General features: G+C 44.9%; 1 protein-coding gene, 2 long non-coding RNA genes and 2 pseudogenes across 4 annotated transcripts; 4 read left to right on the top strand and 1 right to left on the bottom strand.

Moving 5' to 3' along the window:
- The first annotated feature begins 4,800 nt into the window (after positions 1-4,800).
- LOC123395032 lies at positions 4,801-6,169 on the top strand (annotated as a pseudogene).
- Positions 6,170-7,932: 1,763 nt separating this feature from the next.
- Positions 7,933-8,145, top strand: LOC123428145. Its single transcript, XR_006622501.1, has 2 exons — positions 7,933-7,974; positions 8,043-8,145. It is a non-coding gene; the product is annotated as an uncharacterized LOC123428145 (long non-coding RNA).
- A 6-nt stretch (positions 8,146-8,151) lies between these two features.
- On the top strand, positions 8,152-10,338 carry LOC123428082. The gene is made up of 2 exons (XR_006622480.1): positions 8,152-8,198; positions 9,916-10,338. It is a non-coding gene; the product is annotated as an uncharacterized LOC123428082 (long non-coding RNA).
- On the bottom strand, positions 8,219-12,529 carry LOC123427747 (annotated as a pseudogene). The gene is made up of 3 exons (XR_006622434.1): positions 11,569-12,529; positions 9,642-9,665; positions 8,219-9,514 (listed from the first exon to the last, which is right to left on the bottom strand). The product of XR_006622434.1 is annotated as a rust resistance kinase Lr10-like (transcript).
- A 287-nt stretch (positions 12,530-12,816) lies between these two features.
- Positions 12,817-15,498, top strand: LOC123395027 (LEAF RUST 10 DISEASE-RESISTANCE LOCUS RECEPTOR-LIKE PROTEIN KINASE-like 2.5). Its single transcript, XM_045089941.1, has 3 exons — positions 12,817-13,693; positions 14,099-14,280; positions 14,369-15,498. Exons 1-3 carry the CDS (start codon positions 12,927-12,929, stop codon positions 15,496-15,498), a joined length of 2,079 nt encoding a protein of 692 aa, XP_044945876.1. The 5' UTR covers positions 12,817-12,926.
- The last annotated feature ends 556 nt before the right edge of the window (positions 15,499-16,054 follow it).

The following is a 16,054-nucleotide window of genomic DNA, read 5'->3' as shown; positions in this document are numbered from 1 at the left end:
TTTTATTCTACATATTGATTTTCGGAAAACTGCCATAAAAAAGAATCTCATAGTGATAATCGAAGAACATATGAGTAGAGCTTATCAAATGACAATTTCGAATTTATTATGATGTCTTCTAGCTCAGTGGAGAATTCTAAACAGTGAAGATCCTTTTTAGTTGTAACTGAGATATAACTTTTGCCTTTAACAACTTGCCTTGAGCATCTGTATAGAAGTTTAGGCCTTGGCCTGATATGGCATCATCCATTTTAGTTACGCTGTTTCTGATGGCAATACACACAATCTGTTCTCCAGTTTTTAAAAGCAGACCTGAATTAAACACGAGCTGTTCCCCCTGGCTGACGTAGATAGTTGTTCCGTTATTCAATCTTAACAGTTAACAGTTAGATCCCACTAGGATCAAACGGACATTATATATTTTCTGCCGACGAATATAGTCGCTTTGTCACCCTTTGTTTTAATAATAATATAATAGATTATCTAAAATAGTTAGAGCAAAAACAAATAGTTCAGTATGTTAGAGCAACCGATGATACTTTGGAGTGAACTAAAATATTTCAGCTTATTGGCAGACTGACAGTAGCGAGCATCCAGCAGCTATGGAACGAGTGGGAGATCCAGTGCCTGGTGCTTGCGAGCTTCTCCCTGCAAGTGTTTCTTCTCTTCTTCGCGGGGTTCCGGAAGCGCTACCGCTCCCGCTTGCTCAGCGTGCTGCTGTGGCTTGCCTACCTGTCGGCGGACACCGTGGCGGTCTTTGTTCTCGGGCACCTCACATGTGTTGTGCGTGATGACCCGCGGCACCATATGGTGCTCTTCTGGGCACCGTTTATGTTGCTCCACCTCGGAGGGCAGGACACCATCACAGCCTTCTCCATGGAGGATTGTGCGCTGTGGAAGAGGCACCTGTTGAACCTCACCACCCAGGTTGCACTGGCCATCTATGTCGTGGGCAAGCAATGGCAAGGGGACAAGCAGCTTGTGGCTCCCATGGTGCTAATCTTCATCTCTGGGATAGCCAAATATATGGAGAGAATATGGATACTTGGGAGAGCCGGCTCATGGGGACCTATAAGCAGGCCTTGGGGTCCGTTGCTTGGGCAGAAAAGAACCCTGAAGGAACAAAGAGCTATCTGGTCATTTATGTCTTCTGACAAAAAATCCAGGTTGCAGATAGAGGTAGTTCATGACATATTTTATAGAAGCATGGGATATTTCATGAACAGGTTCTATGAAGTGTACTCCGGTGTTGATTTGAGACGGAAGGAACCATATCCCGTGCTGCCAGACGACAGAGTTAACTTGGCACACAAGTTAACTGAGATCCAACTCTCATTGATCTATGACTACTTGTACACCAAGTTTGGAAGCCTCGATGGTGTGTTGCACCGGCTCACCATCCTTGTCATAAACTCTACAGCTCTTGCTCTGTTTGTTGTTCATCATAAGGGAGGGAAGGGGCGATCAGAAGCTGTCAAGTACTATGGTGTAGCTGATGTTGCCATCTCTTACATATTGCTTGTTGGTGCAGTGGCGTTGGAGATATCCTCTATATTGATGTGGCTCATGACATCATATTGGCCATACAAGGTATGCCCAGGAGGAGGCCATAGTCCAAGAATTGTGCTTAGTATCCTCAAGGGCCTCCGCCCAGGCTCGGAAAACGACAGATTGGAGTGGTCAGGTAAGCTGCAGCAGTATAACATGATTGATGAAATAATCCAAGAGAAGGCGAGAAAGCAATATGGGTGGCTGAAATGGATGATGTGGCGTATGGGCATCAAGCAATACCACCACACAACCAAACATGTTGCCATCTCCCCAGAGGTAAAGGAGCTGTTCCTTGATAAACTGTACGACAATAACTGGAGGTTGATGTTGACCAGCTTCCGTGCCGAGTGGGCAACTCATATTCTTTCTTCCTCCTCTGGGTTTAGTGAAGCCCAACAGAAAGTTAGCGACACCTTTGGAGGTGTTACAGATCTTGTCTTTAGTGCCTTGTTTTGGCATCTTGTGACAGACATATGCCTAATGCGGGATGAGACGCCCTCCAAGTTTAGAACCTGCAGCCAACACTTGTCCAATTACATCATGCACCTGGTCTACAAGTGCAACTTGATGGTTGACTCTCACGGGCATTTACTATTCAAAGAATATATGGAGTTTATTGGAACATTTTGGAGAGATGGCAACTATGATAAGAGTGACTTCCTCCAGAGATTCTGCAGTCAAAGAGCAGATCTCTTTCAGCATATACGTACAAACAGTCTAGCTCGTATATATGATGGCCTAAACTGTTTGGACTGTGTGCTCGAAAGCAAAGTTGGGGCAGCTAAACGGTGGGAGATGGTCGCAACGGTATGGGTGGAAATGCTCTGCTACATCGCACGCAACTGTGATCATGGGTTCCACGCTAAGCAGCTGAGCGCTGGAGGGGAGTTCCTCACTCACGTCAAGATGCTTGTGTTTGTTGTACTCAACCTTACTCATCGAGATATGTATATGTAATATAAAAATGCAACTTTATTATTGGGTTCATCTCCAAAGTTTACTTTCTTATGGTTGTGATTTCCTAACCATTAGCTAGAGTTGTACACCTAATTTATGGCCAAACCTTTTCCAAGTGACATTTGTGATCATATATACTGGAGGTTGCATACGGTAATTGATACCTCGTGTGTGGTCGAGGGCTTGGGGATTATCATCTTGGTGGGAACTGGAAGATGTTCTGCCGTGACATCCCCGGTTTAGTAACTCATAATTATAAGGGTTGTAATGTGCATCATGATCATTTGCATATCATCATTTGTTTAGTTGTGAAAATGAGGATAATTTAAAACCTTGAAAAATGCTATAAAGTGCACCTAGAAAATCAATGCATGCACTAGTATATGTCTTCCACAGATCATGAAATATTTATCATAAATTTCATGTATATGAGAAGCTCTCATGTATACAGACTACTATATGTTCTATATGCACCTAGAAAATGAGGATAAGCATCCCATCGCCTCCAATTGCAAGCAAATTAAGCGATGGGAAACCAGCAGAGACCTGACATGCCCTGCGGGCATTGGGATCATGTCCAGCACAGCTACCCTCAACGCAGCAGGTATGTAAATGAAAGTATAAACAAAACTATCAGTATATAGATTACTTGTTAATGTTTTTATTGTTGCATTGAATTGAACCGTTATTTTACGCCTCGCGGCGGCTGAGTGCACAGCTTCTGTTTGGACGAAGCTTTACTTTTCGCATGTACTGAACCGCTGTTCTGTTATTTCGGTAATGCATCCTGGGGCCATGGGGTTACAGGGATAAAAAAGATATGCACATTTCTTGAATTATATGCATGTGCCATATACTTGGATCCACATACTTGCCCCTAGCTCTCGATTTCTCAATTTTATTTACCCACGCTACTAATTGTTTTGTCAGAGTGGCGACCATACTTACCTACTCCCTCTGTAAACTAATATAAAAACATTTAGAACACTAAAATAATGATCTAAATGTTCTTGTATTAGTTTAAGGAGGGAGTATGATTTAGAGTTTTGTGTGTGGAACCGTCTATCTAATGCCGCTTCTGCAGGATGACTTGTGCGGACCATGATCTGCGCTTCCTTCACGGTGGTCGCCCCTTCTCCACCCGTGCGGCTTATCACCTGTCATGGCCCAGGATGATTTGGAGTTTTGGACACGCAAAGGCTACGGCTATTTGGTCAACCAGAGTCCCTAACCATGTGAAGATCTTATCATGGCTTCTCTTCAGAAATAAGCTCAACACCCTTCACCACAAGCACATCTAGAGCGACACCGTCCGCCCATCTAGAGCGACATCATCTTCCCTGGCATCATCCCACCTCGCTGCATCGGCGAGCTTTGGGCGTGCAGGATGCACCCCGGCTTGGACCTCTCCATCTTGTCCTCGGTGCTACTCATTATTCCATGGAAGATTTGTGTCTCCAGGAATGCCATGGATTTCAATAAGATCGTTTAGCTCTACAACTTCATCGCACGCCTTATTATTGATGAATTGGCTATGTGATATCTATCATAGGTTTAAGTAGCAGGCTCACAAGGTTGCTGCCTCCGCATGGCGGTCATACCTTTTCCTTCACTTAAACGGTGGTTACAACCTTCGAGCAATATATTTAGATGGGGGATTCGCCCACTTGTTGAAGATCTTTGATCTATTTTTGACTGCTCTCGCCATTCATTTCACCAGCATCGCGCTTATTATGTGCATTAGATTGGTTACAGCTGATCCTTGTCAGGTGGGTTCAATAACACGCAAAGAGGTTCATATGCACACATCTCACAATTTTTTGCTTTCCTGTTTTTTTTATTTAGTTATACTTGATGGTGCCGCAATGTTCTTTGTCTCATTAAAATCAAGTCTTTGTTCATACATGATGATGAATGTTCCTAAGGTTCACACTTGAATGTTATGTAAATCAAGAAGATGAAACAGATCGTTTTCGTCCGTAAAAAACTAAGAACCATGTAAGTAGACACATTATGTTTAAATTAGACAACCAATCATTTCAAACAACTCATCTACACTTTGGATGGGAAAAAGGGCACATAACATATTTACCAAGCTAAAAAAGGGTGCTTGCACAGAAAGAGTCACACCAAGATGATGATTGACCTAACTAACCTATTAATTAATTAATGAAGACTCTAACCGGAGGTTTGCATGTGCTCTTGGCATGGCATTAGCACCACTCGCTTGCTCACTCTCCTCCTCCTCTCAAGCCTTCAATCACCACCCAGGTATAGCCACAAACCCACCTCATGCATGTTAGACACGCTACAATCTTCTCCGTCTTGCTCGTCCTCTTCGCGCTCTCCGTCATCGTCACACAGACGCCCCTCTTCCCGACTCGGTCACCGCCGCGTCGCATCAACCACGTCACCGGTGGCTGTGATTACTCCGACGGGAAATGGGTGAGGGACAACACCGCCGCCACCACGACCTATGGGGAGGACTGCCCGTTTCTCGACCCCGGCTTCCGTTGCGTGCAGAACGGCCGGAACGACTCGTCCTTCCGCCAATGGTGCTGGAAACCTCGCCATGGCAGCTGCCACCTCCCTAAGTACGTTTGTATTCATCGTCATCGTCATCGTTATCGTCATTGACATCTCAAATGAAATAGAACTTTCATGTTTAAATTCGATAGGTTTAACGCGTCTGATATGTTGGAGAGGAGCCGGAACGGCCGGATCGTGTTCGTCGGCGACTCCATCGGTCGCAACCAATGGGAGTCCATGTTGTGCATGCTCGCCGCCGCCGTGCCGGCCGGTTCGAGGATAAAAGAGAAGTTCGGGAAGCCCCTGAGCCGGCACAAGGGCTACCTCTCCATGGTCTTTGCAGATTACAACCTCTCCGTGGAGTACTACCGCGCGGCCATGCTCGTCAAGGTCGACCGTCTCCCGCCGACGAGCGATGGCGCAATCAAGAGGGCCATCCGGCTTGACGTGGTGCCGCGGCATGCCGCCTGCTGGGCCAGCGCCGATGTGCTCGTCGGTGGAACCTGCATAAGACCATCAAATCGTATGTAATTAGCTAGCTGCCACATGAAATTTTTACATTGTTATCACAATGGTTAGTTATTTGACTGGAGCTGCAATCAATGCTTGCAGAGGAAACTATTTCACCGTGGGCGATCGGTTCAACGTGACAACAAACATCAAGGAAGCATTCTGACGGTCTTTGCAGACGGTGAAAGATTGGGCACTGACCAATCCCCGACTCTCCAGGAGGGGCCACCTCTTCTTCAGGAGCTATTCCCCATCACACTACGGCAATCGGACATGGGACACGGGTGGCTCCTGCACGGACCAATGGGATCCGCTGACGACGATCACGAGTGAGAGGGACCAGCAGGAGCACTCGTGGATCAACACAATGATCTCGAGTGTGGCACGGAGCATGAGGAGACGGCATGGGATGAACAAGGATGCGGTGTTCTTGAACATAACATACACGACGGGCTTGAGGAGGGATGGGCATCCGTCGCGGTACCGGGAGCCCGAGACGCCATCGGATGCGCCCGAGGATTGTAGCCACTGGTGCCTGCCGGGTGTGCCGGACGTGTGGAACCAGATGATGTACGGGCACCTCGTGTCCATGGGATTCGACATGGGGTCGATTAATAGATAGGTAGATGCATAATATATATGTGGTTGTGTGTGCATGTATATTGTTTGGAAGGCAAGATCGGACCAGTCCTAGTGCATAACTAATTAAAACTTTATTGTGTAGTCATCTAAATACTTAGGTTGTAGTACTTTATATAGTTATATTTGTTCTGAACTTTAATATAATTATACACATATTAGACCCCCATCAAGATTAAGTGAGTTTGGTTGGATGATGAGTACTGAATTTAGCGACCAAATTTGTGTTGGATCATGTGTAAAGAGAATATCCAACATAAGAGACGGTGGTCCGTACTTCCTACCAGAATTCAACAAGTTTGGGAGCTTAGATGTTGCTCAAATAAGTTTGATCATGATAACCTCTTTTTTTTCAAGGATACGGATCATGATAACCTTTTATACAAACAAGTATGCAGCACGGAATCAACAAAGTGACCTAGATGGACCCAAACCTGTAAGGGGTTTTCAGTTTTTGTTTGTCTTTTCTTGTTTATCATGTTAGTATTTTCATTGTTTTCTTCTTACTTTTTTTGGGTTTTCCCTTTTCTTTTTCTCCCCACCCCCGCCCCCTCTTTTCTCCCTTTCTCCATTTTCTGCCTCTACATATTTTTTGTGTAAAATATATATACGTATTTATTGAGAAATGCATGAATCTTTTCTTAAATATGTGATCATGATTACATGAACATTTTTCTGAAGGACATGAACACTCGTTGAAATTGAAAGAACATCCTGTTTGAACAAGTCAACATTCTAAAAGTAGATGTTTTAAAAAGGGATGAACACTTTTGCAAATTATAACAATATTTTTTAGTATACATGAACATTGTTTCGATTGCATTAAGTTTTATATAAAATAAGAACATTTTTAAAGTAAATACTTTTTATGATTTTTTTAACAAGTGAATACTTTTACTCCTTTTCATTATAGATTGGATTATAATTTATATTTTAAGCACAATTCCAAGAAAGAAGAAAAGCGTACCTATGTGAATGGGCGTAGTGGCCACGATCCATTTAAGTCCCATGTGTCCGAATGTTTTCTTCCCATGTGGTAAACTCTTTTTTTAAGGGGGGGAGGGGGGGGGGGGTGTAAACCCTTTTCAAGTCTCACTGTGTCGAATTGTCTATCAAACATGCATTGGCGTGTCGTCCTGGGCCATACAAAAGAAGCTAGAGTGACACCGCCGAGGTGGAGGTAGAGTGCCTCATGGGGGCTGATAGGAGGTGAGGGGGCGGTGGACGATTGGTGGTGGTGGGGATGATGCAACAAAAGGAGTGAAGCCGAGTCGGTGATGACCCAACAACGTAAATAAATGCGATGACGCAAAATTGGCGGTGAATGCGGGTGCGGAGTGGCTCATTAGAATATGAGAAGGCGAGGTAAGAGGGAAGGCCGGGGTGGGGGCAAACGAACGAAGGCAATGGCAAAGGGCCATTCGAGACCGAGAGGACAAGGTGACATCAAACATCAGTCATGGGTGGAGAGAGACGACGGTCCGGCCGATGCTGGTTCGATGGATCATTTGAGGTGGATGGCGGCAGTGATCAGGGCAAACATAGATGTTGGGGGTGGGAAGAAGATGTTTGTTTCCTCAAACTATTCGACACAACGAGTTAAAAAAAACATTTAAAAAAAAAGAGAAGTGAGCAATGTTGGACCTCGATCGGCCCGGGAAAGGTGATGGGCTCTGGCCTTGTTGTTAGAAGTAGGCTTCACCGCAGCAGCAGTCCCCCCAATCCCAACGGCAGCAAGCAGCAGCTAGCCGAGCTTCGATTCCTCTCATATTCCAATAATATCAAGAGGTACATCACTCCTCTCCCTCCCACAGTTTCTGATTTACTAGTCTGTTATCATACTCAAATGATCGAAGCTCGAATTGGTGTGGAATTCCGATTCAATGGTGGCATTTTACCTGATGTGCAAGTGAAAATGTGTGAATGTGGATCACATTCACTTTGTGCTGGGAAGGAAAAGTTCCGTCACTAACTGTCGGATGTGGACGGACTGCAATGCAGCGATAATTAAGGTAATCAGCAGAGTATCGAATTTTACACGAGCTATTCGCAACTTATGTAGAGATAAATATGGGAGTAGCTGTTAAAATACAAGTCCAACTACAAATCCTGTATCTTGCATTGTACCGTACTACTATTACAGTGGTAGTGACCGCTGACCAGTGATTATTCATACACCTCCAGATGCAGTGTTGGCAGAGTATATATACCAGTCCCTGAATGCTGACAGAGTATTGTAGTCCCTCCTCTGATTTATTACGACACAGGCTCGTTTTCGTATGAGACGAACGGCTTTGGTGGCATCTGCAGACTCTGCAGCCTCCCTGTTAGCATGTTAACAACCTTTGTCATAGACGGCCGGTTTCTCGGGTTCCACTGGATGCACCACAGTGCCACCATCGCCAGCTGCCTCACCTTCTCTTTCTCTTCTTGAGTCGCTTCCAGAGTAAGCGCCAACCCTCCCCATTGATCACTTTCTCGTAGATCCACTCCGGGAGGTAAACATCGTTCCGACTCTTAGTACTTGGATCTGAGTTCCTCCTTCCGCTCACCATCTCTAGCACCAGCATGCCGAAACTGAACACGTCTGACTTGTACGATACTCCCCCAAAGTTGCGAGAGTATAGCTCTGGTGCAATGTAGCCCATCGTGCCTCTTGCTGCGGTTAAGGTGACGATGCTTTGGTCCCTCGCGCACAACTTTGCAAGGCCAAAGTCTGAGATCTTTGGGTTGAAGTTGTAGTCGAGAAGGATATTGTGAGGCTTGATGTCAAAGTGGAGGATGCGCTGGTTGCACCCTTGATGCAGGTACTCCATTCCTCTGGCGATGCCTAAAGCAATATCTAGCAGCTTGTCTGGTACCAGAAGGTTCTGAAAAATGTTAGGGTCATCAGAGAATATGTATTTCTCCAGTGACTCGTTAGGCATGAATTCGTAAATAAGAACCCGTCTCATTCCTTCGGAACAAAATCCCAGGAGGCGGACAATATTGGCATGGTGGATTAGTCCGATTGTTGCAACTTCGTTGATGAATACTTCTCCCTCTCCTCTAGAGTTCTCTAGCATCTTGACTGCCACGGGCACTCCATTTGGTAGCTCGCCTTTGTATACACTTCCAAATCCTCCCTGCCCTACTTTTTCCTTAAACCGTCTTGCCATCTTCTTAACTTGAGAGAAAGTGTACCTCGTGGGTTTCGATGTTCCATATGTCTTGAGAAACATTTCAACCTTCAAATGTATCTCCGCGTTATATCTTGTCTTGAGTGAAAGATAAAGCACAGTGGCCACCGTTAACAAAAGAACAACAAATGCGGCCACCGATGATGTAGCTGAATAAACAAACAATATGACATCAGCATATTGCATTGGGAATTAAATTTTGTAACTAGACGTGCAACAATAGAGATTTGCATAATAAAATTTTTGTAATGAAAATGACTGCAGTCAGAGTAGTACCTGCAATGACTTTGATACGGGAACCTGCAAATACCAAAAAAGAGAATTAGACCCCGATGATGGTTTAGTAAAGATAAATGAATTATACTTGTTGATTTTTTGTGTAGAACTGTGAAATTGTTTTCGGTGTTGTCCACTGGTGCTACCATACATTTCCCTAGCAGGGATACAATAGAGCTTTTAATGTTTCAGAAACAAATAAGCAGTAATCTTTAGGCCTTCTTGAAAGAGAAAATCTTCGTCACAACTGACCAACCATATTTCATTTTTGAAGAGCATAGAGGAGAACCATGCCTCTTTATATCTAGAAGAGAACATCATGAACACACTGTGGTACTGGCCAAGCTTTACACTGAACTTAGAGAAGGACATTACTCCAAAGGATTAGTTGCTTTGGTGGTTGTGTTATGTTTAAGAGGATGTGGTACCGGTTGAAGATTGTGTTGTCGATGGTCTTTTGCTGGTTTTCTTGCTTTTGGCTTGGCTCTGTAATGCGCTTCCTGGAAACTTGGCAAGGGTTGGTTCTTGGATGGAAGGTTTATTATATTTTTACAAAAATAGTAATTTGTACAATCATTTATGTTTTCTTTTGTTGTTCAGAAATATTATGCTTTAGGATTCTGTTTGTATTGAAGTTGTGTATGTGAATTTCTGCCACAGTATTGGACTGATATCTCCAAAGGATTAGTTGAGTGTAGAGCATCTCTAGCAGAACCCTATAACGTCGACCCGCAAAACGCGTTTACAATTCGCGGAAAAACGGTTTTGCAGGCCGGCGCGGGCGAGGGCTGAGTCAGACCCCGCAAAACGGACCCGTAAAATAGGATATTCGTAGAAGGTACTCTTTTACGGGTCGGTTCGAGCTGCGGCCGAATAGACCTCTTAAATTTTTTAAACTGTAAATCGATTTTTTTGCTTAAATTTGTTCCCCACATCTTCTTCTTCCTCTCGTCCTTGTCCATGGTCAGCTAAATTTGTTCTTAAAAACCGATGAAGAGCATATGAAATAGCTAAATACGGAGTCGTCGGTCCCTGGCTAGCTAGCTAGCTCCTCTGTCCACGAATCCATCCAAGAGCCAGCGAGCTAAATTTGTTCTTAAAAACCGATGAAGAGCATATGAAACAGCTAAATACGGAGTCACCGGTCCCTGGCTAGCTAGCTAGCTCCTCTGTCCACGAATCCATCCAAGAGCCAGCGAGCTAAATTTGTTCTTAAAAGTCGATGAAGAGCATATGAAACAGCTAAATACGGAGTCGCCGGTCCCTGGCTAGCTAGCTAGCTCCTCCATCCACGAATCCATCCAAGAACTAGGAGCTAGCTAGCTCCGTCCACGAATCCATCCAGGAGCAAGCTAGCTAGTTAGCTCACGTCCCCGAATCCATTCAAGAGTCAGAAGCTAGCTAGCTATCTCCCGTCGGGCGGCCGCCAGGGGCGACGTCCGGGGCAGCGCACGGTGGACGTGGACGGTGGATGCGGAAGTTTTCGTGGCAGTTGGACTCCCGTCAACTGATTTCTCTCGATACAGGGCATCATAGAAGCGGACGCGAAAACCGTGTTTTTGCAGATTGGGAGGAGCTTTTTTACTGCGTCCCGCAAAAATATTTACGGGTCCGACGCGTTTGCGGGGTCTGGTCGAACAACTTTTTTCGCGCGGACCTGTATTTTGGCGGTTATTTTACTGGTCGGGGCATTATACGAGGTCTGCTAGAGATGCTTTTAGGTGCTTAGGTCACTGTGATTGCTCAAGAAGGCTACTAAAATAATGTGTGGTGCTATTTTGAAAGAACAATAGTTGAAAGAAATTCTCGTGGAGATTCAAACACTTGAAATTATAAAGTGAATTTTTAACATACTTCAAAGCTTCATTACAAATAAAATAGGATGATGCAATTAAACATGGTTCTAGAGAGTTAGAATTGATCATACCGCCAGGCATACAGAATTGTTCATTCCGTTCTGAGCTGAAAGCGCAGCTTCGCCCACTGCGCTCACAATGTCCGCAAGGGTAAGAACCAAAACACACCGTGGTCTCAGCAGAACTGAGGAATGTTTCTGCATGTTTCTTGAAGTGCTGTGGGAAGTATAATGGGCCGCAAATCCAATACATGGGTATCAGACTGCCACGGACACCATCTGAGACTGGGATGACCTTGCAGTCCAACGGAAGAGAAGACATGTCTTCAACACCATCCACCAAATAAAAGAAGTGGGTTGTGTTGCTAAGGCAGGAGACCGGGCCAGCAATCCCATCGGCAGCACCAGGTGCAAACTCTCTTAAACAGCTTACCAGGGCTGTAGAACTCCAAAAGTCAAGACTTGGCATCTTATCGTTGAAAACATCAACTTGTTGAGATGATGAGTTTCTGGAGATGACGAGCTTCTGCTTGAGCACCAAACATGGGTCTACAAGCGGGATAATCTTCATTGAAGAACGCCTGTAATCTATGGCGCTAACATTGTATGGGCCAAGAACGGGGTGAAAAAGGATGGTGTCTTGACCAGAGCATGCTAACTTCCTGGTTGTTCTGTCACCACAACCACATGATGATGTATTGCTGGATTCAAGGCATAAAGGATACCTGATCTCTGGGCCGTGTTCGCTGCACTGGGATGGTGGGCAATATTTGAAGAAATCTTTATCGTCCCATGCCGTTGCCAAGTAGATTCCGTGGTTGATCAGAGGCAGCAGCAGCAGCAGGGCTATGACAAGTAATTTACGCATCTTTCTGTACAATTGTAACTGAGATGGAGAGGAAGAAGAAGAAGAAGTGGAGTGGAAAATGCAAAAAAGAAACAGCACTTATTCCCCATTGTCTATAGGTAAGCAGTCAGAGTCATGCTCTACTGATAGTTAGGCCTGATGATGAGGATAGTGTTTAAATTGATAGTCCATGCCATGCTCTTGTGGACTTGGTCCAGTCTATTGGCAGCTGTCACAGTGTGGAAAATCTAGTCCACAGTGTGGAAAATCTCTGGAAACATTGATGGTACAGAAGACTCCAAGTCTTGGCAGCTGCCACAGTGTGGAAAATCTCTGGAAACATTGATGGTACAGAAGACTCCAAGTCTTGGGTCCTAGCTACACAATCGAGAGAATATCTTCCTCTTTTGAGCGTCATGTATATACCAGTGGAGTCATAATCAATATCCCAACCACACCATTAATTGGTATACACAGCTGGATATGATCAACTAGTCCATGTCGATCCCTTGCCCCCCTTAGCACTCTTTAACAGAATTAAACTAGGATATCAAATCCCTAGTGCATCTGTGAGAAAGCTTTCATGGGGAACCCCGGTGCATTTCATCGTTCTATTACCCTGCAATCCTTAACTGTCTTCTTCCTCTTTGCAGTTCTTGCAGCAGATCATGTCCAGGGACGAGACGATGGCTGCACACCTTTCTCCTGTGGGCATCTGCAAGACATACAACCTCCTTTCCGTCGGCGAGGTGATCCTCTTGAGTGCGGTGTTGAAGCATACGAACTGGGTTGCACCAGTAGCAAGGCTACGATTCACATCCACACAGGAACATACTATGTGACTGCCATCGACTACACCGCTTCCTACTTCTGGGTCATGGATCCCAACTTTAATACCAGTAGCAGCTGCCCTCTTCCACTGAGGAATCACATTCCTTACAGTCGATACATGGACGGAGTTGATTCAGTTTCACCACCCGGCTTTCGGTATTTGGTCACTCGAAGCCATCGCAGAGCATGTTTTGCTAATTGTTCGCAAGCAGTAGCGAAGAATAGTGCATACAAGCCCGTTGCTTGCCTGAGTGCCAACAATTCACATGTTTATGTCTGGGTGTCTGATTACGGGTGTATGGTTGAGGATCTTGAACCTTATTGTGGATACCTGACCAAGATTCTACTTGGTAACGAGTACTCTACTGATTCGCTACAGCTACATAATGCAAGTTATGCAGATATCATACAAGTCATAAGTAGGGGGTTTACTGTCAAATTTCCTGTGGACACCACGAGGCCTTCTCCTTCTGTGAAGTTAAGAAAGAACATCAATTTATGCCTCAACAATTCAATCAGGTGATCACCCTGTGGTTCAGTTTCCTCCCTAATTTCGTTTCTCCGCTCTCTACTTTTATCAAGAATTAATGTCAGGCTGTTAAGCACATCTTTAGTAGAGCACATACACACTCGTCATTAGTTGTTCTTTTACTTAAACAATTAATGCTAGTTGGTAGTAAAGGTTGATTACATTTATCATGCATGTTTTGTTAATCAACTGTACTACATCCATGTTGGTCACATGTCAGACTATGTTGAGTTAAAAAAACAGTAGTCCGTGCAATGCATGGTTGACTTACATGGTTGCATGGTTCAAACAAAGCCAAACTGTGTTATGCGTAAATGGTTTGCAAGTGTAATTTACTCTATCGAAGAACCTTGCTCCCTTCTAAATGTATTTCCTTACAATGGCATGATTTGCAGCTACTTCAAGGAGCAAATATCTGGTGCAAGCATTATTAATTGGACTCATGCTTTTTTCTGGAGTGAGGCGCACTTCTTAGAATGCGTGACTCAGAGCTCTGAAGGTCACTACTACACAACAAAGTTGATTTTGATTGTTGCAACCATACTATCTGCTATTGCCATCCCCAAGTTCTTTTTTGGTATGCGAGAATTATATGCACATTTTACTCTTGAGAAACAACTTACATGCTTTTAACTTACATCCGTATCTGTCAACTTGTTGCGCAGTACTGTGCAGGTTGTTGTTAGCACCCCTGGCCGTGTGGATATTCCTAGCCTACAAGTACATGAAAACAAGGATCATAATTGATGCAGTTGAGAAGTTCCTCAGGATTCAACAAATGATTGGCCCGACAAGGTACTCGTACACAGATATAGTTGCAGTCACAAGCCATTTCATAGATAAATTGGGCCAAGGGGGCTACGACTCTGTGTACAAGGGTGTGCTTCTTCCAGGCGGTGTCCATGTTGCCGTGAAGATGTTAGAGGGCAACTCAAACATCAATGGAGAAGATTTCATCAGCGAGGTCTCCACCATCGGCAGGATCCACCACGTCAACGTGGTGCGTTTAGTGGGCTTCTGCTCGGAGGAAATGAGAAGGGCCTTAGTCTACGAGTACATGCCCCATGGTTCTCTGGACAAGTACATCTTCTCTACTGAGAAGAGCTTCTCATGGGACAAGCTCAACAAGATCGCTCTGGGCATTGCCAGGGGGATCAACTACCTACACCAGGGGTGCGACATGCAGATTCTGCACTTTGACATCAAGCCACACAACATCCTTCTCGACAGCAATTTCGTCCCAAAGGTCGCAGATTTCGGGCTCGCCAAACTGTACCCGAGGGGTGACAGTTTCGTGCCTTTGAGCGCCATGCGGGGAACCATCGGCTACATAGCCCCCGAGATGATATCCCGGAGCTTCGGCGTCATATCCAGCAAGTCCGACGTGTACAACTTCGGGATGCTGCTGCTGGAGATGGCTGGCGGGAGAAGGAACGCTGATCCAAACATGGGGTCCTCAAGCCAGGCGTACTATCCGTCATGGGTGTACGACCAGCTGACTCGGGAAGAAGCGGGCGAGATATCTCCAGTTGCTGCCGACATGCACGAGCTGGAGAAGAAGCTGTGTGTTGTCGGATTATGGTGTATTCAGATGAGGTCTCATGATCGGCCAACGATGAGCGAGGTCATTGAGATCCTGGAGGCTGGGGTTGATGGCCTACAGATGCCTTCGAGGCCGTTTTTCTGTGATGAAGGACACGTCCATGTGGAGGACTCCTCTTACCATTTCACTTCCGAGCTGACGGCGGTCTCGGAGGAGGAACGGAGTGCGGTGTCAGAGGAAGACGACGTGTGAGGTATACCTACAATGTGTGGTATTAATTTATTATGTATGTATGTATATGTATGTATCATGGAGCGATGCACTTATCTGTAAAAGAATTTTGGTCTCAATGTTATGTATGTGTGTATCGCTATCAAGATTCAATATGAACAATCCTCTCACATTGGGTGCATGACCATAAAAGATGTTACTCATAGAAATAGAACAACCATTATTCTCTGACTTGAAAGAGTAACCGTCTGGCAATAAACAAGATCCAGATATAATGTTCATGATCAACGCAGGCACTAAATAACAATGATTCAAGTTCATAACTAATCCTGATGGTAACTGAAGTGAAACTGTGCCGACGGCGATTGCATCAACCTTGGAACCATTTCCTACGCGCATCGTCACTTCATCTTTCGCCAGCCTTCGTCTATTCCGCAGTTCCTGTTTCGAGTTGCAAATATGAGCAACAGAACCGGTATCGAATACCCAGGCACTACTACGAGAGCCGGTTAAGTACACATCAATAACATGTATATCAAATATACCTGATTTTTCTTTGGCCGCCATCTTATCTGCC

Source organism: Hordeum vulgare, chromosome 1H (assembly GCF_904849725.1).
Source record: "Hordeum vulgare subsp. vulgare chromosome 1H, MorexV3_pseudomolecules_assembly, whole genome shotgun sequence".
Taxonomy (NCBI): domain Eukaryota; kingdom Viridiplantae; phylum Streptophyta; class Magnoliopsida; order Poales; family Poaceae; genus Hordeum; species Hordeum vulgare.
This window is presented reverse-complemented; position numbering and strand designations above follow the sequence as displayed.

Coding starts and splice junctions, on each gene's coding strand:
- LOC123395027 (XM_045089941.1), top strand. CDS start 12,927: ATGGGGAACCCCGGTGCATTTCATCGTTCTATTACCCTGCAATCCTTA. Junction 13,694..14,098: donor TGCCTCAACAATTCAATCAG/GTGATCACCCTG, acceptor CATGATTTGCAG/CTACTTCAAGGAGCAAATAT. Junction 14,281..14,368: donor CATCCCCAAGTTCTTTTTTG/GTATGCGAGAAT, acceptor CTTGTTGCGCAG/TACTGTGCAGGTTGTTGTTA.